The 27,720-nt window shown below is 46.8% G+C and overlaps 1 protein-coding gene and 1 long non-coding RNA gene across 9 annotated transcripts; one reads left to right on the forward strand and one right to left on the reverse strand.

Moving 5' to 3' along the window:
• Nucleotides 1-24,708, reverse strand: LOC118218617. 2 transcript variants are annotated; one of them, XR_004763509.1, is made up of 6 exons: nucleotides 24,501-24,708; nucleotides 21,425-21,462; nucleotides 21,107-21,192; nucleotides 325-418; nucleotides 152-221; nucleotides 1-66 (listed from the first exon to the last, which is right to left on the reverse strand). It is a non-coding gene; the product is annotated as an uncharacterized LOC118218617 (long non-coding RNA). The 2 variants fall into 2 exon arrangements; XR_004763503.1 differs by having other exon boundaries at nucleotides 21,425-21,474.
• On the forward strand, nucleotides 8,539-27,489 carry kcnj16 (potassium inwardly rectifying channel subfamily J member 16). 7 transcript variants are annotated; one of them, XM_035401230.1, is made up of 2 exons: nucleotides 8,539-8,638; nucleotides 25,861-27,489. In XM_035401230.1, exon 2 carries the CDS (start codon nucleotides 25,888-25,890, stop codon nucleotides 27,004-27,006), a length of 1,119 nt encoding a protein of 372 aa, XP_035257121.1. In that variant the 5' UTR covers nucleotides 8,539-8,638; nucleotides 25,861-25,887; the 3' UTR covers nucleotides 27,007-27,489. The 7 variants fall into 7 exon arrangements, with proteins under 7 accessions (XP_035257121.1, XP_035257118.1, XP_035257122.1 ...); XM_035401227.1 differs by having other exon boundaries at nucleotides 8,552-8,638; nucleotides 25,865-27,489; XM_035401231.1 differs by lacking the exon at nucleotides 8,539-8,638 and adding an exon at nucleotides 8,951-9,099.
• The last annotated feature ends 231 nt before the right edge of the window (nucleotides 27,490-27,720 follow it).

The following is a 27,720-nucleotide window of genomic DNA, read 5'->3' on the forward strand; positions in this document are numbered from 1 at the left end:
TACTAACCATGAACAGTCCTGCTTAGCTTCACCATTCAGTTGAATCATTGGGTCGAGCTGATCTGACTGGTTAGAAATGATTGATTACCTGGCAAAAGCGGGAGGGATTGATGTATCTATAATTCAGCAGGTTAACACCAGAGTGACCTACCTGGCTGTCCCACAGAAGATGAGCTGCTGTGCCAGGCATACACAGATTAGCATGTGGGTTAATAACTCTCCTGCGGGCACAGGGAAGGTGGGATGGAACACAGTGGCATTTCTTCAAAACAAGTGTGGTGACGTGAGTACATGATGCTGCATACAACTTTACAACTGAACAACCTGTTTCTGTTGAAAAAGGGCAGGTGCAATCACATCTATATCCACAGACTGTAGAAGTAAAATCTTGTCAGATATCCAGTTTTTAGATCACCACCTTTGAGAAACAGACAAAATAATTTTGTGTCACCATTGGAATGTATCTGACTTCCCTCTGTCTCCTTTCCCCTCCACAAACATCCTTGGCAACATCCTTGGACAATTAGGGTCACCGGAAGGTCGTCTAAATGTATACAAACCTGGGGTGTCCTAGAGATATCACTCTTTTGAAAGTATTATTACTTTATTATTGAAGACACAGGACACTCAAACTATAAACTCAGAGACCCCATGTGGCTAAAGAATGCACAAAACATCATCTTGCATTTTTCCTTCCTAAATTTGAATGCAATCTGCGACATTTAATTGAGATCACAGATTGAAAATGTTAATGTCTCTATAGATACTGGTTGTTGAGGCCAGGCAACTGAAATCTACATTTTTCAGGAGCGGTTCCGGTTTCAAATGGGAACCAACGCAGTGCGATTTGGTTTTGTTACATGGAAATTATTTTGCTTGAACGTGGAGATTATAACCTGCTGGCTTTAACAGTCATTTGTTGGCAACAGTCACCTCTGTTGTTGGAAGCAGAAATAAACCTCCATGTTTTTTTCAGAGGAAGTTCACAGTTCAGACCACCTAACATATTCATGTAAGACAATTAATCTTTTGATATCATGGTGCTTAGCCCTGCTTCCAACAACATAAGGCTACTTCAATATATACATTTGTCAGCTTTCAGATAAAACAGTCTTTGCCTGACCCATCTCCCACACACACCTCCAACCTTCCACACCTCCACCCAAATCAGAGGAACCATGCTATGCTTCTTTCTTCCCCTCTCTTGCGACACCATAAAATGTGGACATTTTTCTATACATTATTAAAATTTCTGAGTACTTAACTTCAGTCACTTAAGATCTGTTGTGGTGGACATTTGGGGGGGTTGGTATCTGCCATTGCCATCTGAGGAATCTTAACCTTGCATCTGGGCCTTGTGTTGCTTGGTGTTTGGGGCGACATAGCTCAGGAGGTAAGACCGATTGTCTGGCAGTCGGAGGGTTGCTGGTTCAAACCCCGCCCTGGGCATGTCGAAGTGTCCTTGAGCAAGACACCTAACCCCTAACTGCTCTGGCGAATGAGAGGCATCAATTGTAAAGCGCTTTGGATAAAAGCGCTATATAAATGCAGTCCATTTACCATTACCATCCATTTGTTTGGATGGTCTTACTTTTTTTTTTCTTACAAGCCATCCTGAATTTTTACATTTTCATCCCTAACGTTTTGGAATATTCTGCTGTCTTTTAGTTTTTGCATTTTGATCTTGGTTTTCTTGGGACTATGAGAAGTTTTAACTGTTTATGCACGCTAATGAGTGCCAGATGTCAAACATGGGTGTTAGTTGTTAAAACCCCTGGATTCAGAACATAAAAACATTTTACTCAATTCTCACTGTCCTGACAACCTCAAGATAAAATAGTGGATATGTACAACAAACATATAGCTGATTTTGCAATACATGAGCAGAGCACGTATTTGAGTTTGTTTATTTGAGTGTGCATGTGTGAGTGTGTGCGTGTGTTTGAGTCTGTGCGCGTTTGAGTGTGTGTGTGTGTGTGTGAGGGGTTTCTGCCGAGGGGGCATACAGATTGTTGAATCTGGTCACATCCTATTTAATTATTTTTATAAGAGGAGTAAAAAAGTGAATGGAAACTATGCGCATTCCACACATCCCAGGAGGCCAGAGTGTCAGCGGACCTGCAGTGAGAGCACGTTTACAGTACACACCACTGACGCCAGGGATTATGGGAAATGAGAAACAGAGCTGAATAAAAAGCTATGTTCTACATGTACCTGACCTTTAACCTCAATCTGTCTCCCAAAACACAAGCACAAAACAAACACGCGCACACACAAAACCAACACACACACAAAGCACAAAAATGCCCCTGAGTTTGGTTTTCTTCTCCTCTCTAAATACCTACACCTTTTCTTCACTTCACTTCACTTTAAGCTGGGAATGAAGAGTCCCCCCCCTTGTCTCACCACCGTTGTTCCCCCCCGTCCCCCCCATCCCCCACAGACTGAGAGCATAGTGCAGTTTCTTGGCCGGATGGCCTGGATCTGGCACTGAGGGCTGCAGTCCCTGTTTGGTAGGAGCCAGGTCACTCCACATGAGCACAGATCACAAAACCTTGGTCCAGATGCAGGCAAGTACGCCTCAACCACATCTACAGCCGCGCCTCAACCACATCAACAGCCGCGCCTCAACCACATCTACAGCTACACCTCAAACACATCTGCAGGTACGCCTCAATCACATCTACAGCTAAATCTCTAACACACCTGCAGCTAAACCTCAGCCACACCTGCAGCTGTCCCTCAACCACACCTGCAGCTACATCTCAACCACATCTGGTGGAAAGATGTGTTTGAGTATGTAACATGCGTGGCACACGTGAAAGATGTGTTTGAGTATGTAACGTGTTTGGCACACACAGTGGATGTGTTTCAGAATGTAACATGCTTGGCACACATGGTGGATGTGTTTGAGTACGTAACGTGTTGGGGATACACAGTGGATATGTTTGAGGACGTGACGGATGTGTTTGAGTATGTAACATGCTTGGCACACGTGACGGATGTGTCTGAGTAACATGCTTGGCACACGTGACGGATGTGTCTGAGTAACATGCGTGGCACACGTGACAGATGTGTTTGAGTATGTAACGTGCTTGGCACACGTGACGGATGTGTCTGAGTAACATGCGTGGCACACGTGACAGATGTGTTTGAGTATGTAACGTGCTTGGCACACGTGACGGATGTGTTTAAGTATGTAACATGCTTGGCACATGTGACGGATGTGTTTGAGTATGTAACGTGCTTGGCACACGTGACGGATGTGTTTGAGTATGTAACATGCGTGGCACACGTGACGGATGTGTTTGAGTATGTAACATGCGTGGCACACGTGACAGATGTGTTTGAGTATGTAATATGCGTGGCACACGTGACGGATGTGTTGGAGTGCAGCTGACCCCTCAGGTCTATTAATACAAGCAGAAATATTCTCATTATCCTCCAGGCCCTTCAGGTTGTGGTGACTCTACAGTTTAAGTATTTGCCGGTAGGTTCTTTCTTTGCCAAGAAATACAGAATAAAATGGCAGAGAGCTTTCATTAAATAAGAAACAGCCAGTATTCATTTCAAAAGAATGCTTAGCAGCGAGCAGCCACGCACCATCAGAATACCAGCACAACTGAACTCTGCGAGTCAGACTGGTGATTCAGACTCGAGACAGAAAGCCAATCCTGTCCAATAACTGATTCCAGTCTTCTGTGAGAGAGTGATTTATACAATGTAAAAGTCATCATCACAGATCAGTTTTACTTTGCCAAAACGGAAGAAATTGAATAAATTACACTGGCCAGAAGCTTAATTAAAGACTCTGAACACACTGGTTCTCACCTATCCCCACGCCTACCTGTTTAAATTTATTTACTTTATTTAATCAGTATTTTCATCAAATGTAGAGATGAGAAGCACAGAAGCAAAATGCTTGTTCAAAAACAAACTGACTCAACCAACTCAACTGACTCACATTCCAAAAGTTACAATAAATATTGCGCAAGCTCATTGTGAACAGTCTAGCGATAGAGCCTTTTCAAATAACACTTTGGAGTCATTTAGTAATGGTGGGAAAATATCATGGAAAATATTAGCTAAATGGAAAATATTACAGGTAGAGTTGGAACCAAATTGACATTGTAATTTTATAACTAATGCATCTGAACTTGACAAAACTTCCAGCAAAAAAGGTCTCTACACCCTTTTCTCTCTCTCTCTCTCTCTCTCTGTCCCTCTCTTTTTCCACACACAGACACAGACACACACACGCACAGCCCTTTCCCTAATGAGCAGGCAGTCATTGAGAGCACGTGCTGCAGACTCAGCCCAACACCAGCAGCCCACAGTCTGGGGGCTCATCACTGATCGATCGATCAGAAAGAAGTGAGGAGGTCAGGCAGCGATGATGGGAATCGTCCTGGCAGCGGAGTAGGCTGTGAGGTCTGTATAAGAAGCAGAAGGAGCGATGGACAAAGAGAAAGAAGAAAAGAGGAGTCAGAAGGAGAGGGAGAGAAATGGAGAGAAAATAGAGGGCACTGGCTCTTGAAACCCTGTTTTATTTCATAATCAGTTCAATGCATAATTTCTGTAGTTTTCTTCTGCAACTGTATCCACACCCAGAACCAAACAAAACACAAACAAGAAAAAATAGAAGAAAAAACAACAAGATAAAAAGCAGACTGAAAAAGTCTCAAATGTCAATAACCAATTTTCCTTCGTTTACTGAACATAAGCACTCCTACATACACTTTCAAAATTGTGTAGACTAACAAACAGTAAGTTGATTCTATTTTAAGTCTAAAACTTGTCAGGAAACATATCCAATAGCCACAACACCACATCTGTTGGGTCAGTACTGTCCAAAGAGAGAGATGGGGGTGGGGGGGGGGGGGGTAATGGACCAGACACACAAGTAATGACCTGCAGCTGTAATATATCACTGTTGAGGATAAATATGTAACTATATAAGAAATGATTCATGAACGCTACCGCTTGTGTGGGGCATCTCAGCACCTCTAACCTGCTCAGAGTCACAGAGCTCTAACCTGCTCAGAGTCTCCCAGCTCTAACCTGCTCAGAGTCACAGAGCTCTAACCTGCTCAGTCTCAGAGCTCTAACCTGCTCAGTCTCAGAGCTCTAACCTGCTCAGAGTCCCAAAGCTCTAACCTGCTCAGAGTCACAGAGCTCAAACCTGCTCAGAGTCACAGAGCTCTAACCTGCTCAGTCTCAGAGCTCTAACCTGCTCAGAGTCACAGAGCTCTAACCTGCTCAGAGTCCCAGAGCTCTAACCTGCTCAGTCTCAGAGCTCTAACCTGCTCAGAGTCACAGAGCTCTAACCTGCTCAGTCTCAGAGCTCTAACCTGCTCAGAGTCACAGAGCTCTAACCTGCTCAGTCTCAGAGCTCTAACCTGCTCAGAGTCACAAAGCTCTAATCTGCTCAGAGCTCTAACCTGCTCAGGGTCACAGAGCTCTAACCTGCTCAGAGTCACAGAGCTCTAACCTGCTCAGAGTCCCAAAGCTCTAACCTGCTCAGGGTCACAGAGCTCTAACCTGCTCAGGGTCACAGAGCTCTAACCTGCTCAGAGTCACAGAGCTCTAACCTGCTCAGAGTCCCAAAGCTCTAACCTGCTCAGGGTCACAGAGCTCTAACCTGCTCAGAGTCCCAAAGCTCTAACCTGCTCAGTCACAGAGCTCTAACCTGCTCAGTCTCAGAGCTCTAACCTGCTCAGAGTCTCCCAGCTCTAACCTGCTCAGAGTCTCAGAGCTCTAACCTGCTCAGTCTCAGAGCTCTAACCTGCTCAGTCTCAGAGCTCTAACCTGCTCAGAGTCCCAAAGCTCTAACCTGCTCAGAGTCACAGAGCTCAAACCTGCTCAGAGTCACAGAGCTCTAACCTGCTCAGTCTCAGAGCTCTAACCTGCTCAGAGTCACAGAGCTCTAACCTGCTCAGAGTCACAGAGCTCTAACCTGCTCAGTCTCAGAGCTCTAACCTGCTCAGAGTCACAGAGCTCTAACCTGCTCAGTCTCAGAGCTCTAACCTGCTCAGAGTCACAGAGCTCTAACCTGCTCAGTCTCAGAGCTCTAACCTGCTCAGAGTCACAAAGCTCTAATCTGCTCAGAGCTCTAACCTGCTCAGGGTCACAGAGCTCTAACCTGCTCAGAGTCACAGAGCTCTAACCTGCTCAGAGTCCCAAAGCTCTAACCTGCTCAGGGTCACAGAGCTCTAACCTGCTCAGGGTCAGAGCTCTAACCTGCTCAGAGTCACAGAGCTCTAACCTGCTCAGAGTCCCAAAGCTCTAACCTGCTCAGGGTCACAGAGCTCTAACCTGCTCAGAGTCCCAAAGCTCTAACCTGCTCAGGGTCACAGAGCTCTAACCTGCTCAGAGTCCCAAAGCTCTAACCTGCTCAGGGTCACAGAGCTCTAACCTGCTCAGGGTCAGAGCTCTAACCTGCTCAGAGTCACAGAGCTCTAACCTGCTCAGAGTCACAGAGCTCTAACCTGCTCAGAGTCACAGAGCTCTAACCTGCTCAGAGTCACAGAGCTCTGTGGAGAGAGTTCTTCAGGAATTACTTTCAGTTGGGCAAGTTGTAATTGTTATTTCATGTCAGCTAGTATTTGCCATGTTTCATGCTGTCCAGAGACGAAGAGAAAGAAATGCAATGATTCTAATGCACGCAGCAAGGGCCATACGACAACGGAAACAGCTGATCAGTCATGTGACTTAAATGTTCGCTACGTCAGAGCTTATTTGAAAAAACTGTTTCCATTTCTCATTTTGCGCATTAACTAGTTTTCGAAAAAGGCAAAAACCACCTCAAGCGAGCGTAAAAACTTTTTTGCGAATTTCTTGCGCATTTTGCTGTTTCCATAAATAGCGAAATGCGCAAAATGCGCATCAAAATACATTTATGGAAATACGGCTACAGAAGCACGCACGCACGCACGCACGCACGCACGCACGCACACACACACAAACACAATCACAAATTATGCAGTCGATCCAACAACTAAATGAGCTGGTATGACTTCAAGACAAGGATATGAGAACCAGGAAAAAATGAGCTCCACAAGATTAATAAACGGGTCTGAAATGCCGCCAGCATTTCAAGATTGGGGGGGGGGCAGAGCAGAGCACACAGTTAAAGTAAGAAGGTCAGTCCCTAATCACACAGGATGCTGTGAGCACACAGTTAAAGTAAGAAGGTCAGTCCCTAATCACACAGGATGCTGTGAGCACACAGTTAAAGTAAGAAGGTCAGTCCCTAATCGCACAGGATGCTGTGAGCACACAGTTAAAGTAAGAAGGTCAGTCCCTAATCGCACAGGATGCTGTGAGCACACAGTTAAAGTAAGAAGGTCAGTCCCTAATCGCACAGGATGCTGTGAGCACACAGTTAAAGTAAGAAGGTCAGTCCCTAATCACACAGGATGCTGTGAGCACACAGTTAAAGTAAGGTCAGTCCCTAATCACACAGGATGCTGTGAGCACACAGTTAAAGTAAGAAGGTCAGTCCCTGATCGCACAGGATGCTGTGAGTGCACAGTTAAAGTAAGAAGGTCAGTCTGTATTCGCACAGGATGCTGTGTTACTTCAAGCACAATACCAGGACAGTGAGCGCAGTTAACTTTCACAGAAACATGAAGCATAAAGGAACACACTTCATTTCAGAAATAGTTACACACAGCAGCCACTCACATATTAACACTGACGTCATGCCGTAAGCAGGCACTCAAGAACTTTAGAATTTAATAAAGAAAGAGATGAACATACAGGCCCCATGCACATAACATAGGAAGAGAATGCGTTGATTTGGTAAAGACAGTTCAGTGGTGCAAAGGGGGGTGTGTGACTGAGGGGAGGGGGGTCGGGGGTGTACGGGTTGAGGCCTGGAGGGCTGCTGTCCCTGAGATAGTCCCGTTAAAAACAGGAGGTGATGTCAGAAGGCAGGAGGAGGCTGTGATGGTATTATTATGACAGGTGGTGTTGTGTGTGTGTGTGTGTGTGTGCGTGTGTGTGTGCGTGCGTGTATGTGTGTGTGTGCGTGCGTGTATGTGTGTGTGTGTGGGGAGGGGGGGAGGATTAGTGTGTAGTTAGAGAGCACAGAGATTAATGTGTAGTTACAGGGCACAGAGATTGGTGCGCAGTTAAGAGGGCACAGATTAGTGCGCAGTTAAGAGGGCACAGAGATTGGTGCGCAGTTAAGAGGGCACAGAGATTGGTGCGCAGTTAAGAGAGCAGAGATTGGTGCGCAGTTAAGAGGGCATAGAGATTAGTGCGCAGTTAAGAGGGCACAGAGATTGGTGCGCAGTTAAGAGAGCAGAGATTGGTACGCAGTTAAGAGGGCAGAGAGATTGGCGCGCGGTTAAGAGAGCAGAGATTGGTGCGCAGTTAAGAGAGCAGAGAGAAGAGTGTAGTTAGAGAGCACAGATATTTGTGCACAGTTAGACAACACAGATTTGTGCAGTTATAAAGTGTAGAGATTGGTTAGACTTTGCTCTCACTGGATCTGTGCCTACGGGGGGTATATAAAATCACATGCAAACACTAACAGCTGCCTTAGTGGCCGTCAAACCTGCACACCTGCACACCGGCCTGGAGCTACCACCCACCCCCATGCAACACCAACCATCGAGCAGGACTGGGCAAAGTAAGTGTTTCAGTGTCCCCATTTCACCACTGCAGTATCATCAAGTGAAATTACTTCACAAGAGAATTCAGAGACGCTGTCACCCTTTCACTGTTGCTGTGCATGGATCGATCTCGCATGCCCCTTTCTTTGAGCTCAAAAAGTGCCAAAATTAATAGATTCTTGTTCTAACAGTTTAGTTTGTGCTGGTTTGAACTCTGTTTGAGGGTATCATGTGCAGGCATGTTAAAAAGTACACAAAGATACAAATTAACTTGGGGCCAACTCAATTTAAAAACTGTTTAACAGCAGGGTTCCTGTAGGCAGGAAAAGATAAAAAATCACTTGTAAAAAGGAGTGCAGGTTAGGGAAGGAAAGCCAGAAAGAAGGGGAACGTGAGAAAAGAGAAGATGAAAGCAGACGCATCAAAAAGCAGGACGGACTCAGTGGGGACGTGACGGGCCAGCAGGCAGCAGCTGATAGTAAGAATGTTTAACCTGTTCAGGGCATAGGTGTCTTTTCAGTGGATAGTACCTGTGTGTTCAGTGTGTACTGTGTGTTCAGTGTGCAGGTCTGTGTTCAGTGTGAAGGTTTATCCAGTGTGTTTGCGTTCCATGTGTACTTGTGCATTCACGGCGCTGGCGTCGTGTTGAGCGCGTACTCGTTTCATTTTCCGTGTTATGGGAAGGGAGAGTGGTGAATGACTGAGCACATGCACAAAGCTGTTCGGTTTCTTCCCTTCTGTGTCCTTCTGAAAACCAGTTTTGAAAGTGACTATGTGGACCTGTACAAAGAGGGGTGTCTGACTGCCTCCTCAGAAGCTTTGGGGACCCCTGATTCTGGTGTAGAGATTTTGGGACTCCTGTCTCTGTTGTACAGATTTCGGTACCGGTGTCTTTGCTGTAGAGATTTTGATATACCTGACTCTGCTGTCAAGATTTTAGGACCCCTCACCCCCGGTGTAGAGATTTTTGGACCCCTGACCCCAGGTGTAGAGATTTTGGGACCCCTGACCCCAGGTGTAGAGATTTTGGGACCCCTGCTGTAGAGATTTTAGGACCCCTGACCCCTGATGTAGAGATTTTGGGACCCCTGACTCTGCTGTAGCTATTTTGGGACCCCTGATTCCACTGTAGAGATTTTGGGACCCCTAACTGCTGTACAGATTTTGGTGCACTTGACTCCTCAGTAATGCTTTTGGAACTGCTGACCATTTTGGTACCTCGGACTCTGTTGTAGCCGCCACCCCCAACGCCCCCCTCTTTTGTGTGCAAACTCAATTGTACAGACTGTCCAGCTAGCCCCGTCCAAGTGAATAACAACCAAACCACAGGGACACCAAGAGCATCTGTGGCCACATCATTTACATCCGAACATTTCTGTGCAGTTTTTTCGGAAGGTCAGTCAAGGACAGAGTGACCTGGGGGAGGCAGATCTGGGGCAGGAAGGAGAAGCACTGGGGGCAGGGGGCGCGGGGAGTGAGGGTATTGGGCTGCACAGCACAGGGGTGAAGCCTGCAGCTTTAGCATTGCTAATACAGTCCTAATACAGCCTGTTGATATGTCATGTACTCCATGGTAATGTAGGCGAAGGGTGCTAATTTAGCCTGCTGTAAGGTTGTGTACCCCATGGTACAGTAGGCGAAGGGCGCTAATTTAGCCTGCTAAAAGGTTGTGTACCCCATGGTACAGTAGGCTAAGGGCGCTAATTTAGCCTGCTGTAAGGTTGTGTACCCCATGGTACAGTAGGCGAAGGGCGCTAATTTAGCCTGCTAAAAGGTTGTGTACCCCATGGTACAGTAGCCTAAGGGCGCTAATTTAGCCTGCTGTAAGGTTGTGTACCCCATGGTACAGTAGGCTAAGGACGCTAATTTACCCTGCTAAAAGGTTGTGTACCCAATGGTACAGTAGGCTAAGGACGCTAATTTAGCCTGCAAAAAGGTTGTGTACCCCATGCTACAGTAGGCTAAGGGCGCTAATTTAGCCTGCTGTAAGGTTGTGTACCCCATGGTACAGTAGGCTAAGGACGCTAATTTAGCCTGCTAAAAGGTTGTGTACCCCATGGTACAGTAGGCTAAGGACGCTAATTTAGCCTGCAAAAAGGTTGTGTACCCCATGCTACAGTAGGCTAAGGGCGCTAATTTAGCCTGCTGTAAGGTTGTGTACCCCATGGTACAGTAGGCTAAGGACGCTAATTTAGCCTGCTGTAAGGTTGTGTACCCCATGGTACAGTAGGCTAACGGTGCTAATTTAGCCTGCTGTAAGGTTGTGTACCCCATGCTACAGTAGGCTAACGGCGCTAATTTAGCCTGCTGTAAGGTTGTGTACCCCATGGTACAGTAGGCTAACGGTGCTAATTTAGCCTGCTGTAAGGTTGTGTACCCCATGCTACAGTAGGCTAACGGCGCTAATTTAGCCTGCTGAAAATTTGTGTACCCCATGGTACAGTAGGCGAAGGGCGCTAATAGACCTATCAAGCTACCTCACGTTGAGAGACTGTCAGGTACTTGGGTTTTATTGACTTCAACTGCAGGGTGCTTCACCACAAAAGAGAGAGTTTACAAACTTTTTAAAAGCCTGAAAACATGTCATTAGAACACAATTACTTCAAGAGTCTAATAAAATGTTTTTTTTTTGTTTGTTTGCACAGCAAACTCTGGCATGACACTCAGTAATCTGAGCGCATACATGGCGAAAGTTACAGGGTAACACGGTTCAGGTCTAAGATTATTCAAAGGAAGGACTTACGAGGTAATCAAGCAGCTCATAGTGGAAGATGTTGGCAAAGGGAATGTTATTTATGTAGGTAATTATTTACAGTGATGCACCCATCAACTAGTCATTGGAACAACTACAAAACGTCTGGTACAATTCTCATTAAGAATAAGTTATGCATAGCCAGGAACATCAGGTAAACACAGTGAACATACGCCAAGTACAGTTTGCAGGTCAAACGTTTTGCTTGCTTAGCTTTCAGGTGGTATTTGCTGAATCAGTCACCTGGTCTCTAGGTGCAACCCACATGCATCCTCCATGTGCATGCATCCTCCACGCACGCACGCACGCACGCACGCACGCACGCACGCACGCACGCACGCACACACGCACACACGCACACACACACACACACACACTCACACACTCTCTCACACACACTCACAAACACACACTCATTCACTTACTCGCACACTCAAACACACACAAACACACGCACGCCGGCACGTACACACACACACACACATACAAACGCCCACACACGCATGCACACATACACTTTCACACACGCGCACACACACACACTCACTTTCACTCACACACGCACACACTCACTTTCACTTACACACACACACACCCACACACACATTCACTTTCACTCACACTCACTCACACACACACACACACACTCACTGTCACTCACTCACACACTCTCTCACACACACTCACAAACACACACTCATTCACTTACTCGCACTCACAAACACACACAAACACACGCACGCCGGCACGTACACACACACACACACACACATACAAACGCCCACACACGCATGCACACATACACTTTCACACACGCGCACACACACACACTCACTTTCACTCACACACGCACACACTCACTTTCACTTACACACACACACACCCACACACACATTCACTTTCACTCACTCACACTCACACACGCGCATACACACACACACACGCACACAAACACACACACTCATGAAACAGAATGTAATCTCATAACCCAAAGGGCAAAGACAAAAGACAAAGGGCAGGTTCACATTAGACAGGCCTGCAGATGAGAAAGCAGCCAGTGCCTGCCCTAAGCCAGATTCTGCTGGTGTGTGACCTGTGCTTTCTGCTTTGTGTAAGGCTATGCATACAGGTTTGGACAGGTCTGAGACCTGAAAACTCACAGCACTGACCACTGCACAGCACATCACCAAGGGCACACACAGACTCATCGCAATATCATGTCAATTACCAAAGACCTACTCAATTCATTTCGCTGGATTTCAGCCCTTCCACGTGCTAATAAAGCCAAATGCAGCATGCTACATGCTAATACAAATATATGCAGCGAGCTACATGCTAATACAAATAGATGCAGCATGATACATTCCAATAAAAATGGATACAGCATGCTAAATGCTAATAGTTACATGAAGCACGGAACATTCTAATACAGCAACAGTGCCCTCAGAAAGTGTTCACCCCCCACGGATTATTTCTTCTGTTCCTACATTGCAAAGACAAATGAAAACACATTTCAACAGGATTTTTTACTCCAATATAAATAACTATAATGTCAGAATTAAATAAAGTATTTTGATGTCTTCAGAATTATTTAAAAAATGAAAAGCTGAAAAGAAAATCATGGATATACACATAATATAAACATAAATTGATACATATTCAACCCCCAGGGTATCAACAACACAAAATATATTACCCAGAGCCCCCTATTTAGATTTCAAATCCATCTGTTTTCAGAATAATCATCACTGACAGTGTGAGGTTTCACCTGAAACAGCAGATGAGGTCAGCCACACGGTTGCCAGTGAAACTCCGGTATTTAGCTGCTAGGAGGCTAAGAGCTGGAGAAAGATCAAGATCAGGCCATCCTACCCAACAGATTAGAAAGGCAATCAGAACAGAGACCAAGAGGCCATTAACAACACTGACACACTAGCTGCCTACAGCTGTCGAGAGATCAGCACACTATTCAGCACTTCTCCGATTCGGCACTGTGGGACAGCGGCGACTCTGAGCAAGGCCAACGTCCAGTCATGCCTGGAGTGTTCCAGAAGCCATGTGACAGATTAAGAGATCTTTTGGAAGAACATTTTTGGTCTGATGAGACTAAAGTTGAGCATTCTGTCTGTGAGTAAACCAAACACAGCCCATCTCCCAGGCAGCACCATCCCCTCCATCATGGCTGGTGGCAGCAGCATCATGCTGCAGGGCTGCTTTCAGCAGGAAGGGCCACTGAGGGCCAGAGGGACAGAGCCAAACGCAGGCAAACCCTTTGGGAGAATCTGTTTCAGTCCACAAGAGGTCTGTGTTTTAGACAGAGATTCATGTTCCAATAGGACAATGACCCAAAGCACAAAGCCAAAAAATACAAAGCAATGACTTCAAAACAAGGTCAGTATTCCGGAATGGCCCAGGCAAATCTCAGACTGAAATCCTACCTAAATTCTAGGAAAGTCTGGAGCAACTTTTCATGGAGGAATGGGAATAAATTCCAAAATCTAAATATGTAAACCTCATACGACATACCTGAGAAGACTCAGAGCTGTCATTGCTGCCAAAGGCTTATCTACAAAGCGCTCATCCTGGGGGAGGGTGTGAAAACTTCTGAAATTGAGAAATGCAAGTCGTTGTTTTTTAAAAGTTTTTTTGCCTCATTAACGTGTTGAAAGGCACAAAAAATATTTAAAGTGTTAAAATTTTAAGGTGTAACGGGGCAACATGTGAACTTTGTGTGTTTCTGTAGGCACTGTACCTGAGACAGTAACAGGGAAGGGCTGGATTTACAGGCTCGTTCATCTCTGGGTCACAGACTGTTATGAGACTGAAATGTGATGGAGTGAATGTACCTGAACCAGAGCAGAGAAGCACAGCCGATGCCACGGCACTGAGCAGAAAGGCAGAGTTAGGGTTAGGGGTTAGGGGTTAAGGGTTTAGAGGTTAGGGGTTAAGGGTTAGGCATTAGGTAGTACAGAGGTAGATGAGTTTAACTTGTGCAGCAGGAAGAGAGAGAAGGGTTTCATCCACCACTTAATGGACGGCGCTACAATTAACTGTCAATCATTCTCTGAACCAATTGAAACTCTCTCCTGTGCACCGAAAAATACATTGATCGGTCCAGAGTCTGTAACGGCATACAGTAGCTCCAGCGACTTTTTTTTGTGGTTTAACAAATCCTGTCACCAGTTTATCCTCCCTTAGTCCCTGTGTCACCGGTTTAAATATTACAGACCCCTCAACTTGCCAGACAGCTCTGAGAATCCACAGAGCCCCAGAGCCACACTGAAAACTCACGCTGGCTGAACATGTTGATAATTCCCACATTTTTCTCTCTCTCGCTCTCTCTCTCTGGACGAAAGGATTTGTTGATTTGTCTCCGTGTTTTCCTGAGGGGTTGACATAGGGAAGGTCACATCGAGCTGTTCCAGAACGTTCTCTTGCACCATTCCAGGCCCACCTAGTGACGCAGGTAGACACAGGCCAGGTTCACCTGGGCCGGTTTTTTTTATTTTTTTATTTTTTTTTATAGAGGGTTTTTTCCTCTATAAAAATGCTCCACATTGACAAACAACAGGCAGGAGGGGAGGAGAAAGCCAGAGAGGAAAGAGGAGACATGACCCTCCACCCCCCCCTCCACGCCCCCCCGCTGAGAAAGCTGCCTCTCCCTCCCGCTGAATGAACATTCAGGGAAGAAAACAAGGGAGAAAAAGAGAATGAGAGAATGGAGAGGTGTATATCCTCTCTCATTCTTCTGTTCTGAATATGTGAACAAAGCACTGGTGTCAGTCAGCCTCTTCTAGGAATGGCATGACTGGGCTGCCCCCCCAAACCCCACCCCACCCTGAGCGTGGGCACTTAGGGCAATTACTCTTTAACTTTGACTAACAATTCAAACACTGTCATATTTCCTTTATTTCTTATTAATGCTTGCATTTACTTGAAAGTTTTTTTTGTTCTTTTTTTAAAACATGCTTTTAATTATTGATATTTAGGGACGAATGCTGATTGAATTCCAGTCACAGCGCACTGTAAGGTGATGTCATGAGCACCAGAGTCCAACAGTATTCAGGACATGCCAACCCAGGTGTACTGAGGTCGCTATGGAAACACTGGACAGACAGAACTCCGTATTCCTGTCAACAAAAAACTGTAAAGACCATGTTTATTGTGAAAAGGACTGAGTTTATGGTCAAACATACTCGCTCTCTTTCTTTCTCTCTCTCTCTCACACACACACACAAACACACACGCACACACTCCTCCTCCTCTACTTCCTGATTCTGAGCTTGGTGCTAGTATGTACCTGCGATTCTAGCCGGGCAACTTCAGTCTCAGTGTCACCACTGCCTCTGTCCTGCAGACACACAGACAGACAGACCCTTCCTCACTGTCAGTGCACCTGTACAGGTGTGGGGAACAGAGACGTGCCCAGGTAAGGCTCAGCTCCCGTGTGACTCTCTCTTTCTGCTCCTCGCACACTGGGATGTGTAATGCTGATAAGAAAGATTGTTTTATTGCTAAATGGGTTATATTGACGTGCATTGTCTTTAATGTACAATATTCAAATACAGGGCTGTTATTGTGTAATGGACATTCAGATCCATTTGCAGAATGTTGCTTTATGGCAAAGTACAAAAACATTGCCATAACTACAGATTTAATATGAGACTGAGTATGTGTGTTAATTTCCCCATACCTTTGTATGTGTGTGCATACCTGTTCGTATGTGTGTCCACATGTATGCCCAAATATGTGTGTCTATCTGTGTGTGTGTGTGTGTGTGCGTGCATGTGTGTGTGTGCGTGAGTGTGTGTATGTATGTATGTGTGTGTGTGTGTGCATGTGTGTGTGAGTGTGTGTATGTGCGTGTATGTAATGTGTGTGTGTGTGTGTGTGTGTATGTATGTGTGTCTGTCTGTGTGTGTGTGTGTATATATGTGTGTGAGTGTGTGTGTATGTGCCTATGTGTGTGTGTACATGTGTGCATAGGAAAAACACAGAAGACCTGACAGGTTTTGTATGGTGAAGAATACAGGGCCAGTGCCCCAGATCTGTAATTACAGAGCAGCAGGATGGAAAGGGCTTTACTGAGCCCTGCTGCTAGGGAGCTCACCTGCGTTGAGCCAAACACCTGAACAATGACAGGGTTCTGTTACCTGTGACGTGAGCTGCTAAGGCCACACAATGGTACTGAGGGCCTCTCGGGGGGAACAGACCCCTGCTGTGCACAGAGGGTACCCCTCACAGACACGCTAACGCGCTACCTCGCTACAACTCCCTTACGCAACCACGCTATCGTGCTATTATCACACCACACTAATTTCCTACCCTGTTACAATGCTAACACGCCACAGGCTAGGACTCCATTACTCCGTCAGGCAACCTCGCTATCACTGAGCCTATCACACAACTAAGCTCTGACCACCTGCTACACTTCCAGCCACCACTGCCACACAGCCTTGCTTCAAAACTATACCTCTAACTACGCTAGCACCAAACTGCAGCACCATATAATTAGCAGGCTAACCCTCTAACATGCAGCTACGCTAGCACCAAACTGTAGCACTGTATCACTATCAGGCTAACCCTCTAACATGCAGCTACGCTAGCACCAAACTGCAGCACTGTATCACTATCAGGCTAATGCTCTAAAATGCAGCTACGCTAGCACCAAACTGCATCACTGTATCATTATCAGGCTAACCCTCTAACATGCAGCTACGCTAGCACCAAACTGTAGCAGTGTATCACTATCAGGCTTATGCTCTAACATGCAGCTATGCTAACACCAAACTGCAGCACTGTATCGCTATCAGGCTAATGCACTAACATGAAGCTATGCTAGCATCAAACTGCAGCACTGTATCGTTATCAGACTAACCCTCTAACATGCAGCTACGCTAGCACCAAACTGCAAGACTGTATCATTATCGGGCTAATGCTCTAACATGCAGCTACGCTAGCACCAAACTGCATCACTGTATCGCTATCAGGCTAATGCTCTAACATGCAGCTACGCTAGCACCAAACTGCATCACTGTATCATTATCAGGCTAACCCTCTAACATGCAGCTACGCTAGCACCAAACTGTAGCACTGTATCACTATAGAGGCTAATGCTCTATCATGCAGCTACGCTAGCACCAAACTGCATCACTGTATCATTATCAGGCTAACCCTCCAACATGCAGCTATGCTAGCACCAAACTGTAGCACTGTATCACTATCAGGCTAATGCTCTATCATGCAGCTACGCTAGCACCAAACTGCATCACTGTATCATTATCAGGCTAACCCTCTAACATGCAGCTACGCTAGCACCAAACTGTAGCACTGTATCACTATCAGGCTAATGCTCTAAAATGCAGCTACGCTAGCACCAAACTGCATCACTGTATTATCAGGCTAACCCTCTAACATGCAGCTATGCTAGCACCAAACTGTAGCAGTGTATCACTATCAGGCTTATGCTCTAACATGCAGCTATGCTAACACCAAACTGCAGCACTGTATCGCTATCAGGCTAATGCACCAACATGAAGCTACGCTAGCATCAAACTGCAGCACTGTATCGTTATCAGACTAACCCTCTAACATGCAGCTACGCTAGCACCAAACTGCAAGACTGTATCATTATCGGGCTAATGCTCTAACATGCAGCTACGCTAGCACCAAACTGCAACACTGTATCACTATCAGGCTAATGCTCAAACTCTGCTCCCACACACAAGCACACACGCATACACACACATGCTGCACTCACACACAGCAGACACGCACACACACACTCAAAGGCGCACGCATACTCACTCACACTTGCACTCACACACACTCACCCACACACAGCAGACACGTACACACGCACCCACAGGAGCACGCACACACTCACACTCACATATACACAGGCCCACATAGCAGCAGACAGAGCAGTAAAGCCTGTGTTTTATAAATACCAGTGTACTGATCTTTCAAACACACTGCCTCCCCAGCTGCTGTTACAGGGCTACAAGGGCATAGCTCTAAAAATACACCTGCAGGGCAGTGTCACGAACCACGAGTTTACAGGCTGTAATGCTAGGCTGATCAAAGCACTTTACCTGGAATATATTTCTCTACCTGGAGCCTGAAGAATAAAACAGGCAGCCACTTCCTGCCCCAGCACTTTACCCCCCCCCCCCCTTAGTCGGAGGGTTGCCGGTTCAAACCCCGCCCTGGGCGTGTCGAAGTGTCCTTGAGCAAGACACCTAACCCCTAACTGCTCTGGCGAATGAGAGGCATCAATTGTAAAGCGATTTGGATAAAAGCGCTATATAAATGCAGTCCATTTACCGTTTACCGTGCTTTACCAGCTCTGCTCATAGTTCTTCTCTTTAACACCGTTAGAATAACAAGCCTGCTCTGTCTCTCTCACGCAAACACACACACACACACACACACACATACATTCATACTAACACACACACACGCTCACCCACTCCCTCACTCTCACACACAATCACTCACACTCCCTCACACACAGTGACACACACACTTTCTCTCATACACATACTCACACATTCTGTCTCCCTCTCTCACACACACACACACACACACACACACACACACACACACACATTCTCTCTCCCACACATATATACATCAATTCGCTCTCAAAGATACACATGCATTCTCACACACAGTCACCCCCTCCCTCTCGCTCTGCCTGCCAGCCCCCTTCTCTCTTGCTCCCTCCCCCCCCTCTCTCCCTCCCCCCCCCCCCTCCCTCCCTCTCAGTGACATTAGTCGTTATGCTTGATTACTGCAGCAGGACAGCGGTGACAGGGCTCATTACAGCCGTGTTCCGGTCCGGCCCAGTGATTACTGCTGCAGGTTAAATATTAGCCTGGCGGAGCCTCCATACGGAACTGGGATCGGATAAAGGTCAGCGGAAAGGCCGTATGCCAGGGAGAGGGGGCAGGTCTCGCTCCACCAAACAGAGAGGCTGGCAGAACGTTATTTGCGTGTTAACAGGCGTGTAACAGGCGTGTAATATGCTGGTCAGGACCTGCGGCAGAGTGGAAACAATGTGACCCAGAGTCACTGAGAGCCAACAGCCTGCTCCTTAACAATATCACCCACAGCCAGCCAGAGCCAACAGCCCACTCAACACTGTCACCCAGAGTCACCCAGAGCCAACAGCCCACTCCTCAACACTGTCACCCAGAGCCAACAGCCTACTCCTCAACACTGTCACCCAGAGTCACCCAGAGCCAACAGCCCACTCCTCAACACTGTCACCCAGTCACCCAGACCCAACAGCCCACTCAACACTGTCACCCAGTCACACAGAGCCAACAGCCCGCTCCTCATTACTGTCACCCAAAGCCAAAAGCCCACTCAACACTGTCACCCAGAGTCACCCAAAGCCAACAGCCCACTCAACACTGTCACCCAGAGTCACACAGAGCCAACAGCACACTCCTCAATACTGTCACCCAAAGCCAACAGCCCACTCAACACTGTCACCCAGAGTCACCCAGAGCCAACAGCCCACTCCTCAACACTGTCACCCAGAGTCACACAGAGCCAACAGCACACTCCTCAACACTGTCACCCAGAGTCACACAGAGCCAACAGCACACTCCTCAACACTGTCACCCAGACCCAACAGCCCACTCCTCAACACTGTCACCCAGAGTCACACAGAGCCAACAGCACACTCCTCAATACTGTCACCCAAAGCCAACAGCCCGCTCCTCAACACTGTCACCCAGAGTCACACAGAGCCAACAGCACACTCCTCAACACTGTCACCCAGAGTCACACAGAGCCAACAGCACACTCCTCAATACTGTCACCCAGAGCCAACAGCCCGCTCCTCAACACTGTCACCCAGAGTCACCCAGAGCCAACAGCACACTCCTCAATACTGTCACCCAGACCCAACAGCCCACTCAACACTGTCACCCAGAGTTAACAGCCCACTCAACACTGTCACCCAGTCACCCAGACCCAACAGCCTACTCGACACTGTCACCCAGAGCCAACAGCCAACTCCTCAACACTGTCACCCAGTCACCCAGAATCAACAACCCACTCCTCAACACTGTCACCCAGTCACCCACAGCCAACAGCCCAGTCCTCAACACTGTCACAGAGAGTCACCCAGAGCCAAAAGACCAGTTCTCAACACTGTCTCCCAGAGTCACATGAAAATGTAAGCCCCACACACACACCATCGCACTCTAAGCCCCCCCTCCCGCCGGTTCGATCCCCCGCCCTGGGCGTGTCGAAGTGTCCCTGAGAAAAACACCTAACCCCTAATTGCTCCCAACAAGCTGATTGGTACCTTGCATGGCAGCCTTTCACCATTGGTGTGTGAGTGTGTGAATGAGAGGCATCAATTGTAAAGCGCTTTGGATAAAAGCACTATATAAATGCAGTCCATTTACCATCCACCCATTTGTACAGTTTTAGGGGGTATAAGCTTGTAATCTCAGTCTGCAGGTTTGAGTGCCACCAGGGGGCGCTGTTTGAGTGTGATTGCCACCTTCTTTACTCCAGGAACTATGAAATCAACGGACATTATGTCACTAGAGCCATTTTCCCCAGCCGCTAACAACTGCAAAAAAGGTTTTTAGCATTTTCATAAAGCCGACCAAATCATATACAGGTCAGCGCTCTCTTCACAAACAAGGCCCAGGCAGAGCTTCAGCTCTGCACCAGAGAGGGAGGGAGGGAGACAGAGAGTGTTTACCTGTTTAGGTAGCACCAAAGCGGAAAGGAGGGAATGAGAGTTCACCTGTTCAGGAAAAGGTGACGCCTTGTGGCTGAGCTGGCCACCTTTCAAACACAAACAAAATAATTACAACACATGTACACTTTACATATTCCAAACATAAAAATCTGCTAATTTAATAATGCACTGATGTACCAATTTCCTTAAATATTACTGAAAAAACAAATTAGTAACTCAATTGAAAATATATTTAAACACAAGACACAGAAATGGAGAGGGTTGTCAGGATGTGTGAGTTTGGCAGCTAGGATATGTCGATACATTGAGAAGGCTTACCTGAAAAGCAACCAGACTGTGCCACTTTCCGAGGTGTTCTGCAAAATTAACTACATTCAAACAGACATCTAATGAGCAGAGGACTTCAACCAAAGCAATACAAACAGGGTTGTTATCTATAAATATTATAGAGAAATATAACTGCGGAAGAACGGTGTTTATACATCTACATCCAGTTAAAGACAGTACCTTTGACCTCATGACCTGAAAAACCCTGGAAGTCAGTGAGGACAGCCTTCGCTGGCCAAGTTTAAACTCAGTGCCTGCATTGCCATGGAAGCAGAGGGCCACACACCAATCAGGAGCTTCTACCACTTGACCTGAAAATAGCTGTCTATATGAGTGCAGGACAGATGCCGCATTCCAGACAACCCCGGTGATGACGTAATTCCATGTTGGGAACTCGTTAGTATAACGTCAGCGCGTTCCAATGGTGAATGTCGGGAAAACATGGACGCCTGCAGTAAACTTTGTTTTGCAATGCTACTGTGTTGTGTGGCTATAGCATAGAATAACTTTACCTTTCAATTTTAACCCACCACCGGATGCCTATGCTAATTAATCTAAATACATTTCTTGCAGAAAAGCAACTTAAAACGGTGCTCAAAAGCTTCAAAACATGTTATAGTTACTTTATTTACCATTTACTGTGTAGGCAGCCATGTTGGATGTGACGTCAAATGACAGTATGTCATAATCTCGGGGCTTAAAAATGTTCCCCAGTTCCCGACTTGGAATTTCCGAATTGCAAGCGCGTTCCAGTGCATTTTTTCTAGTTGGAATTGGGAAATTCCCGTGTCTGGAACGCAGCAAGAGAAGCGCACGTGTGTATTGGGACATGATTGGCCGCTTTCGAGAGCTAGAAGCACTTCCACCAGAGAGCAGAGCTTCATTACACTTCATTATTTATAGATAAAAATGCAAGTCAAGTTTAAACAAAAAAGATTCCATAAGGTTTAAACTGATATATAGACAATACAGATTATCTCCAGTTGTACAGATTGGTATCTCCAGTCATTAAGATTGGTATCTCCAGTCATGAAGATTGGTATCTCCAGTTATTAAAATTGGTATCTCCAGTCATGAAGATTGGTATCTCCAGTCATGAAGATTGGTATCTCCAGTCATGAAGATTGGTATCTCCAGTTATTAAGATTGGTATCTCCAGTTATTAAAATTGGTATCTCCAGTCATGAAGATTGGTATCTCCAGTCATGAAGATTGGTATCTCCAGTTATTAAGATTGGTATCTCCAGCACTTCCCCCCGCTCCTGCTGGAGTATTATTTGTGTTCTTAAAATGCCTGACCACTCGATTGTCAGCACCAAAAAGAAATATCGGATAATTTCATTATTCTTTTTCTGTCACTAAAAGTAAAATGTGATGACATTTTACTGTCATCACATTTTACTAATTATTTTATTTCTTTTTGGTGCTGACAATCGAGTGGTCAGGCATTTTAAGAACACAAAGTGATTTGCTCCTTTAATTTAGCAGAGAACATGAGGGGCAGGTCCTTCAGCTCTACACTAAGGCGCCTCTTACAGTCCCATCTGTGGGGAAGAACGCCTCACTGATAACTCAATATCATTATTATTATTCTGGCTGAATTAGGTGTTTAAAGTGTTCCCATACTGAGGATGGGAAGACTTCTTTAAAGGAGTGAATCAGACACTCAGTAAAACTCGGAAAACTTCCCAGAGAATGAGACAAACAAAGGCACAAAGACAACAGGCGAAAACAGGATGTCGCAGGTAAAGGGAAATGCATCCACTTCCTGTCGTCCCACTCACCCGCATTCTTGTTTGCAGCCTGCAGCGACTCGTAAACTTCTTGTTTGACGCAAACGGTTATCTAATACATCTCTGCTCAAAGTGCTGGACTACCTCAGAAGTTTTCATGACTTTATTGACTGTACAAATGACAGTCGCATAAATATTATGGTTCTCATGGCTTTTTTCTTGTTTGTTTTTTTACTCACAGTGTAAGAATTATACCCAGATTTTCCCCTCTTCGTAAAAATATGCAAATTCTATATTTTTGAGCTCTATATTTTGGAGAGCAGGAGCAGTTCCTGTGGGAGGGGGAAGTGAGTGGAATTGGTTGAGGTAATGCTCCACCAGGCCATTCACCACCAGTACCTCCTCATCCACAATCATGCCATTATTTGAGAAGGGGGCAACCCTAAAAACCAGTGATAAAATGGTACAGATCACCCATCTACGCTAAAAATAGTTTGTTGGTATGATGTATTCTGCAATATCCTATCTCTACAAAATACTGAGTGAATGCTAGATTGACTGTTAAACCTGTCAGCAGAATGAATTAAACAAAAATGTAATGTTCTAACAGACTAAAACATTTCTCAAGTGTGTATCATTAATGTTATACTTGTATTTAAAACAATGTTTTAAAAAGTAATTGTTCTCTTGATACCTAAGATACGCGAATTCAAGCTCCCTGTGCGTCATTAAAGCTGAATATTCCATTTTAGCCTCAGAAATAACGTCAGCTTTCTCGTTTGCCCCTGCTCTTTTACTGGACTATTAAAACAGAAAAAAACGTACTTTAAACCAGCCCTTCGACAGCGACCACCGGATGGATTTTTAAAATATCAGGCCTGCGTTTTCATAAGCGAATTTACTGGACTTCCTTTGAAAAGCTAGCGCGCAGCAACGGGAGCTACCTGATCTCGCAGCTATTTTAACCGAAACTAAAATTGTACTGTCATCTGAATTTATACACATTTCTGCAAACGTTTTGACGAGCTATTCTTTCACTCTTAACACAAGAACATTAGCTTTCTAACAAGCTAGAAGTATGACTGACATTGGTTTGCTCTTGGACGAGAAGCTGGTAGGGGGGCTCGCTAGCTCGGGTAAGCTAACTAACTGCTACAGCAAGTTAACTAGCTAGCTAGCTAAGTTAGCCAAGCTGTGCGTAGTCATTGTGAGCTAGCAAGCATAGCAAACATTTTACTTCAGTTAATTTTGTACAGTGTCCGTAAGTGGCCATTATTGCCAATTTTAACCGCTAGAAATTAGCTTCTTATACTGTATGTAGCTCATTAAATTACCTGCCGCTCCTGCTCAGACCACTCACTCTGTTTCGCTCGAGCGATGAGTTTCTCCCGCCTGTGACTCAAGTTAACAGCATTTTTCAGCCTCTTATCTGATTGGCTGAGCAAGTACAGTGGCTGGTGGAATAAATAGACTGAAAATGGACAGGACTGTTATTATTTGGGAAGCTGCCAGTCATATTTCAGTACATCTTTATGGATTTACCAAACGTGCGGGAAGGTGAATGCGCATATGTGTGTATCTGAGTGTGTAGATTTTGAGTATGTGCGCATATGTGTAGGCTACCTGCGTGTGTGTTTCTGATTCTCTGCTGACTGGTTTGGGGTTTCCAAAAGACTGGGTCATGACTACAGAGTGTACAGACACCTATGGCCATGGGCATCTAGTATTTACAAAGGTCTTTGCTTTTCCTAATTAATTTTATTTATATACTAATATATTTTAAATTATATATAGTGCAGGGTGGTGTTTGTGGTGTAGAGTGGTAGTAGTGGGGGTGTAGGGTGGTGCAGGGTGGTAGTAGTGGGGGTGCAGGGTGGTGGTAGTGGGGGTGGTGCAGGGTGGTGGTGTTGGGAGGTGCAGGGTGGTGATTTTGAGTGGTACAGAAGTTGAGCTCCAGACTGTTATGGACACTGCTAAATTCTGGGGTGAGGAAGGGTCTGCTGTAATGAGCATTGCCGGGCAACGGCTCATTACCATAAACTGTACTGACATGCCGTAGACAGGAAAGAATCATAAATGTTAAACATTCCCAGATTGGGCTTAAAATAGAGCAAGGGATCGAATAGAGTGCATCAGCTTGAGAGAGAGAAAAAGAAAGAGAACAAAAGAAAGAGGGGTTAATACGGAAACACACATGAATGAAATTAGTTTTTAAAAACAATGAAGAAAAGAATCAGCAAAGAAAATCTTGGTTTTGATTTTGCTGGTGAGTTTTCTGTGTCCCAGAGTTTAACAGCAGTCCCCATCCACTGCTCCACTGGCTAAAGACGTTCAGAAAGGAACAGATCATTACCTGTGATGGGTCCAGTGTGTGTGTGTGTGAGACAGCTGCTACTAAGACAGAATGAAATACAATCTACCGTTCAGTCAACATTCATCCACCCACAGTCCAGCCATGGGTATCTGATGCTACTGGAAAAGCAGGGCAAAAATAAGTTTTAAAAAATATTCTTTGCATTGGTGTGTAAGATCTACAACAACCTGTTCTTTCTCTCCCCCTCTCCTCCTCTCCCCCCCTCTCTCTCCCTCTCTCCCCCTCTCCTCCTCTCTCTCCCCCCCTCTCCCTCTCCCTCTCTTCCCCCCCCCTTTCCCCCCCTCTCTCCCCCTCTCCCCCTCTCCTCTCCTCTCTCTCAGACAGTGTGGTGTTGGTGCTTTAGCAGGATGAGCTCCACTGGCGTGCAGTACACCACGGTGCAGTCCTCGGACCGGCCCGTGACTCTGAGCGTGGGGATGGGGCCTGGGCAGGCGGACAGGAAGCCGCGCTACATCCAGAGAGACGGCAGCTGCAGGCTGGCCCTGGAGCACGTCCCGGGGCACCTGGGGCTGTACGTGACAGACATCTTCACCACGCTGGTGGAGATCCGCTGGCGGGTGATGTTCCTGCTCTTCTCGCTGTCCTACATCCTGTCCTGGCTGTTCTTCGGCCTGCTCTTCTGGATCATCGCGCTGGCGCACGGGGACCTGGTCGGCCTGTCCGACGGGCCGTGCGTGGACAACGTGCGCAGCTTCACCGCCGCCTTCCTCTTCTCCCTGGAGACGCAGACCACCATCGGCTACGGCTTCCGCGGGATGACGGAGAACTGCGCGGTGGCCATCGCCCTGGTGACCGTGCAGGACGTTCTCAGCTGCTTCATCGACACCGTGGTCATCGGCATCGTGGTGGCCAAGATGGCGTCCGCGCGCAAGCGAGCGCAGACGGTGGGCTTCAGCAGCTGCGCGGTGATCAACCGCCGCGACGGCCACATGTGCCTGTCCTGGCGCCTGGGCGACTTCCGTAAGAACCACATGGTGGAGGGCGTGGCCACGGCCCAGATCGTCCGGCTCCAGCAGCGGACCTCCGGCGAGGTGGGCGTGGCCTACCAGGACCTCCCCCTCCAGCAGAGCGACATCCTCCTGGCCACGCCCACCACCGTGACCCACCCGATCGTGCTCGGCAGCCCGCTGTACGGCCTGAGCATGCTGGACTTGTACCGGGAGGACTTTGAGCTGGTGGTGTCCTTCACCTACACGGGCGACTCCACCGGCATCCTGCACCAGACCCGCTCCTCCTACCGGCCCGCCCAGATCCGCTGGGGCGCGCGCTTCAAGGACGTCCTGCTGGTGAATGGGCCGAGCTACAGGGCTGACTACACCCTGTTCCATGAGACCGTCCCGGTCCAGTTCCACGCCCGCAGCGCCCAGGACCAGGACCGCTGCAAGCCGGACGACCCCGCCACCACCCCCGCCCTGACCAATGGCCAAGCACCACCCAATGCCAGCCCCACCCATGCAACCCCATAGGCGCTCTGAGCACTGCAAAAACAGCACACACACACACACACACACCACACACACTCACACTCACACACACACGCTCACACACACACACACACACACCACACGCACTCACACTCACACACACACGCTCACACACACACACACACACACCACACACGCTCACACACACACACACTCACACACACACATCTCATACCTGGGACTGGATAAAGCCTGTTTAATCTTCTTCTTGTATTGGACATAGAAACACAGGAAAGTCATAGCAGCGGTGGCTTGGGATTCCGGTTTGCAAACTGGCGTGAGACTCTAACATATTTAAACTCTCTATTAGGGTAGACAACCTACTTCTGCCTGACCCCTTCTCCCTCTCCGCTTCCTCAGCCTAGGGAACATTTACCACAGACTCTGTCTCATTTTCCTATGATTGTGCATATTAAAACCCTTTTATTAATACTCCGTTCTTATTAAACACTATCCGTCATCTAACCTTTCAGTGTGTTCTTTACTATATGTTTGGGCATCTACTTATTTTTAAGCAGAAGTGGCATGCTGGCGTGACTAATCTTAATTAAAGCAAAGAGGGTCACAGGTGACCCTCCCTCTCACAGGTGACCCCCGCTCTCACAGGTGACCCTCCCTCTCACAGGTGACCCCCGCTCTCACAGGTGACCCTCCCTCTCACAGGTGACACTGAATCTACTGTGCTGCTTCAGAGAG

Source organism: Anguilla anguilla, chromosome 2, assembly GCF_013347855.1.
Source record: "Anguilla anguilla isolate fAngAng1 chromosome 2, fAngAng1.pri, whole genome shotgun sequence".
Classification (NCBI taxonomy): Eukaryota; Metazoa; Chordata; class Actinopteri; order Anguilliformes; family Anguillidae; genus Anguilla; species Anguilla anguilla.

Bases quoted from the DNA above. Each gene is read 5' to 3' on its own strand.
- kcnj16 (XM_035401228.1), top strand. From the start codon at position 24,245: ATGACTGACATTGGTTTGCTCTTGGACGAGAAGCTGGTAGGGGGGCTC. The intron at 24,303-25,864 runs GTAAGCTAACTA...TCTCTCAGACAG, and splicing joins AGGGGGGCTCGCTAGCTCGG to TGTGGTGTTGGTGCTTTAGC.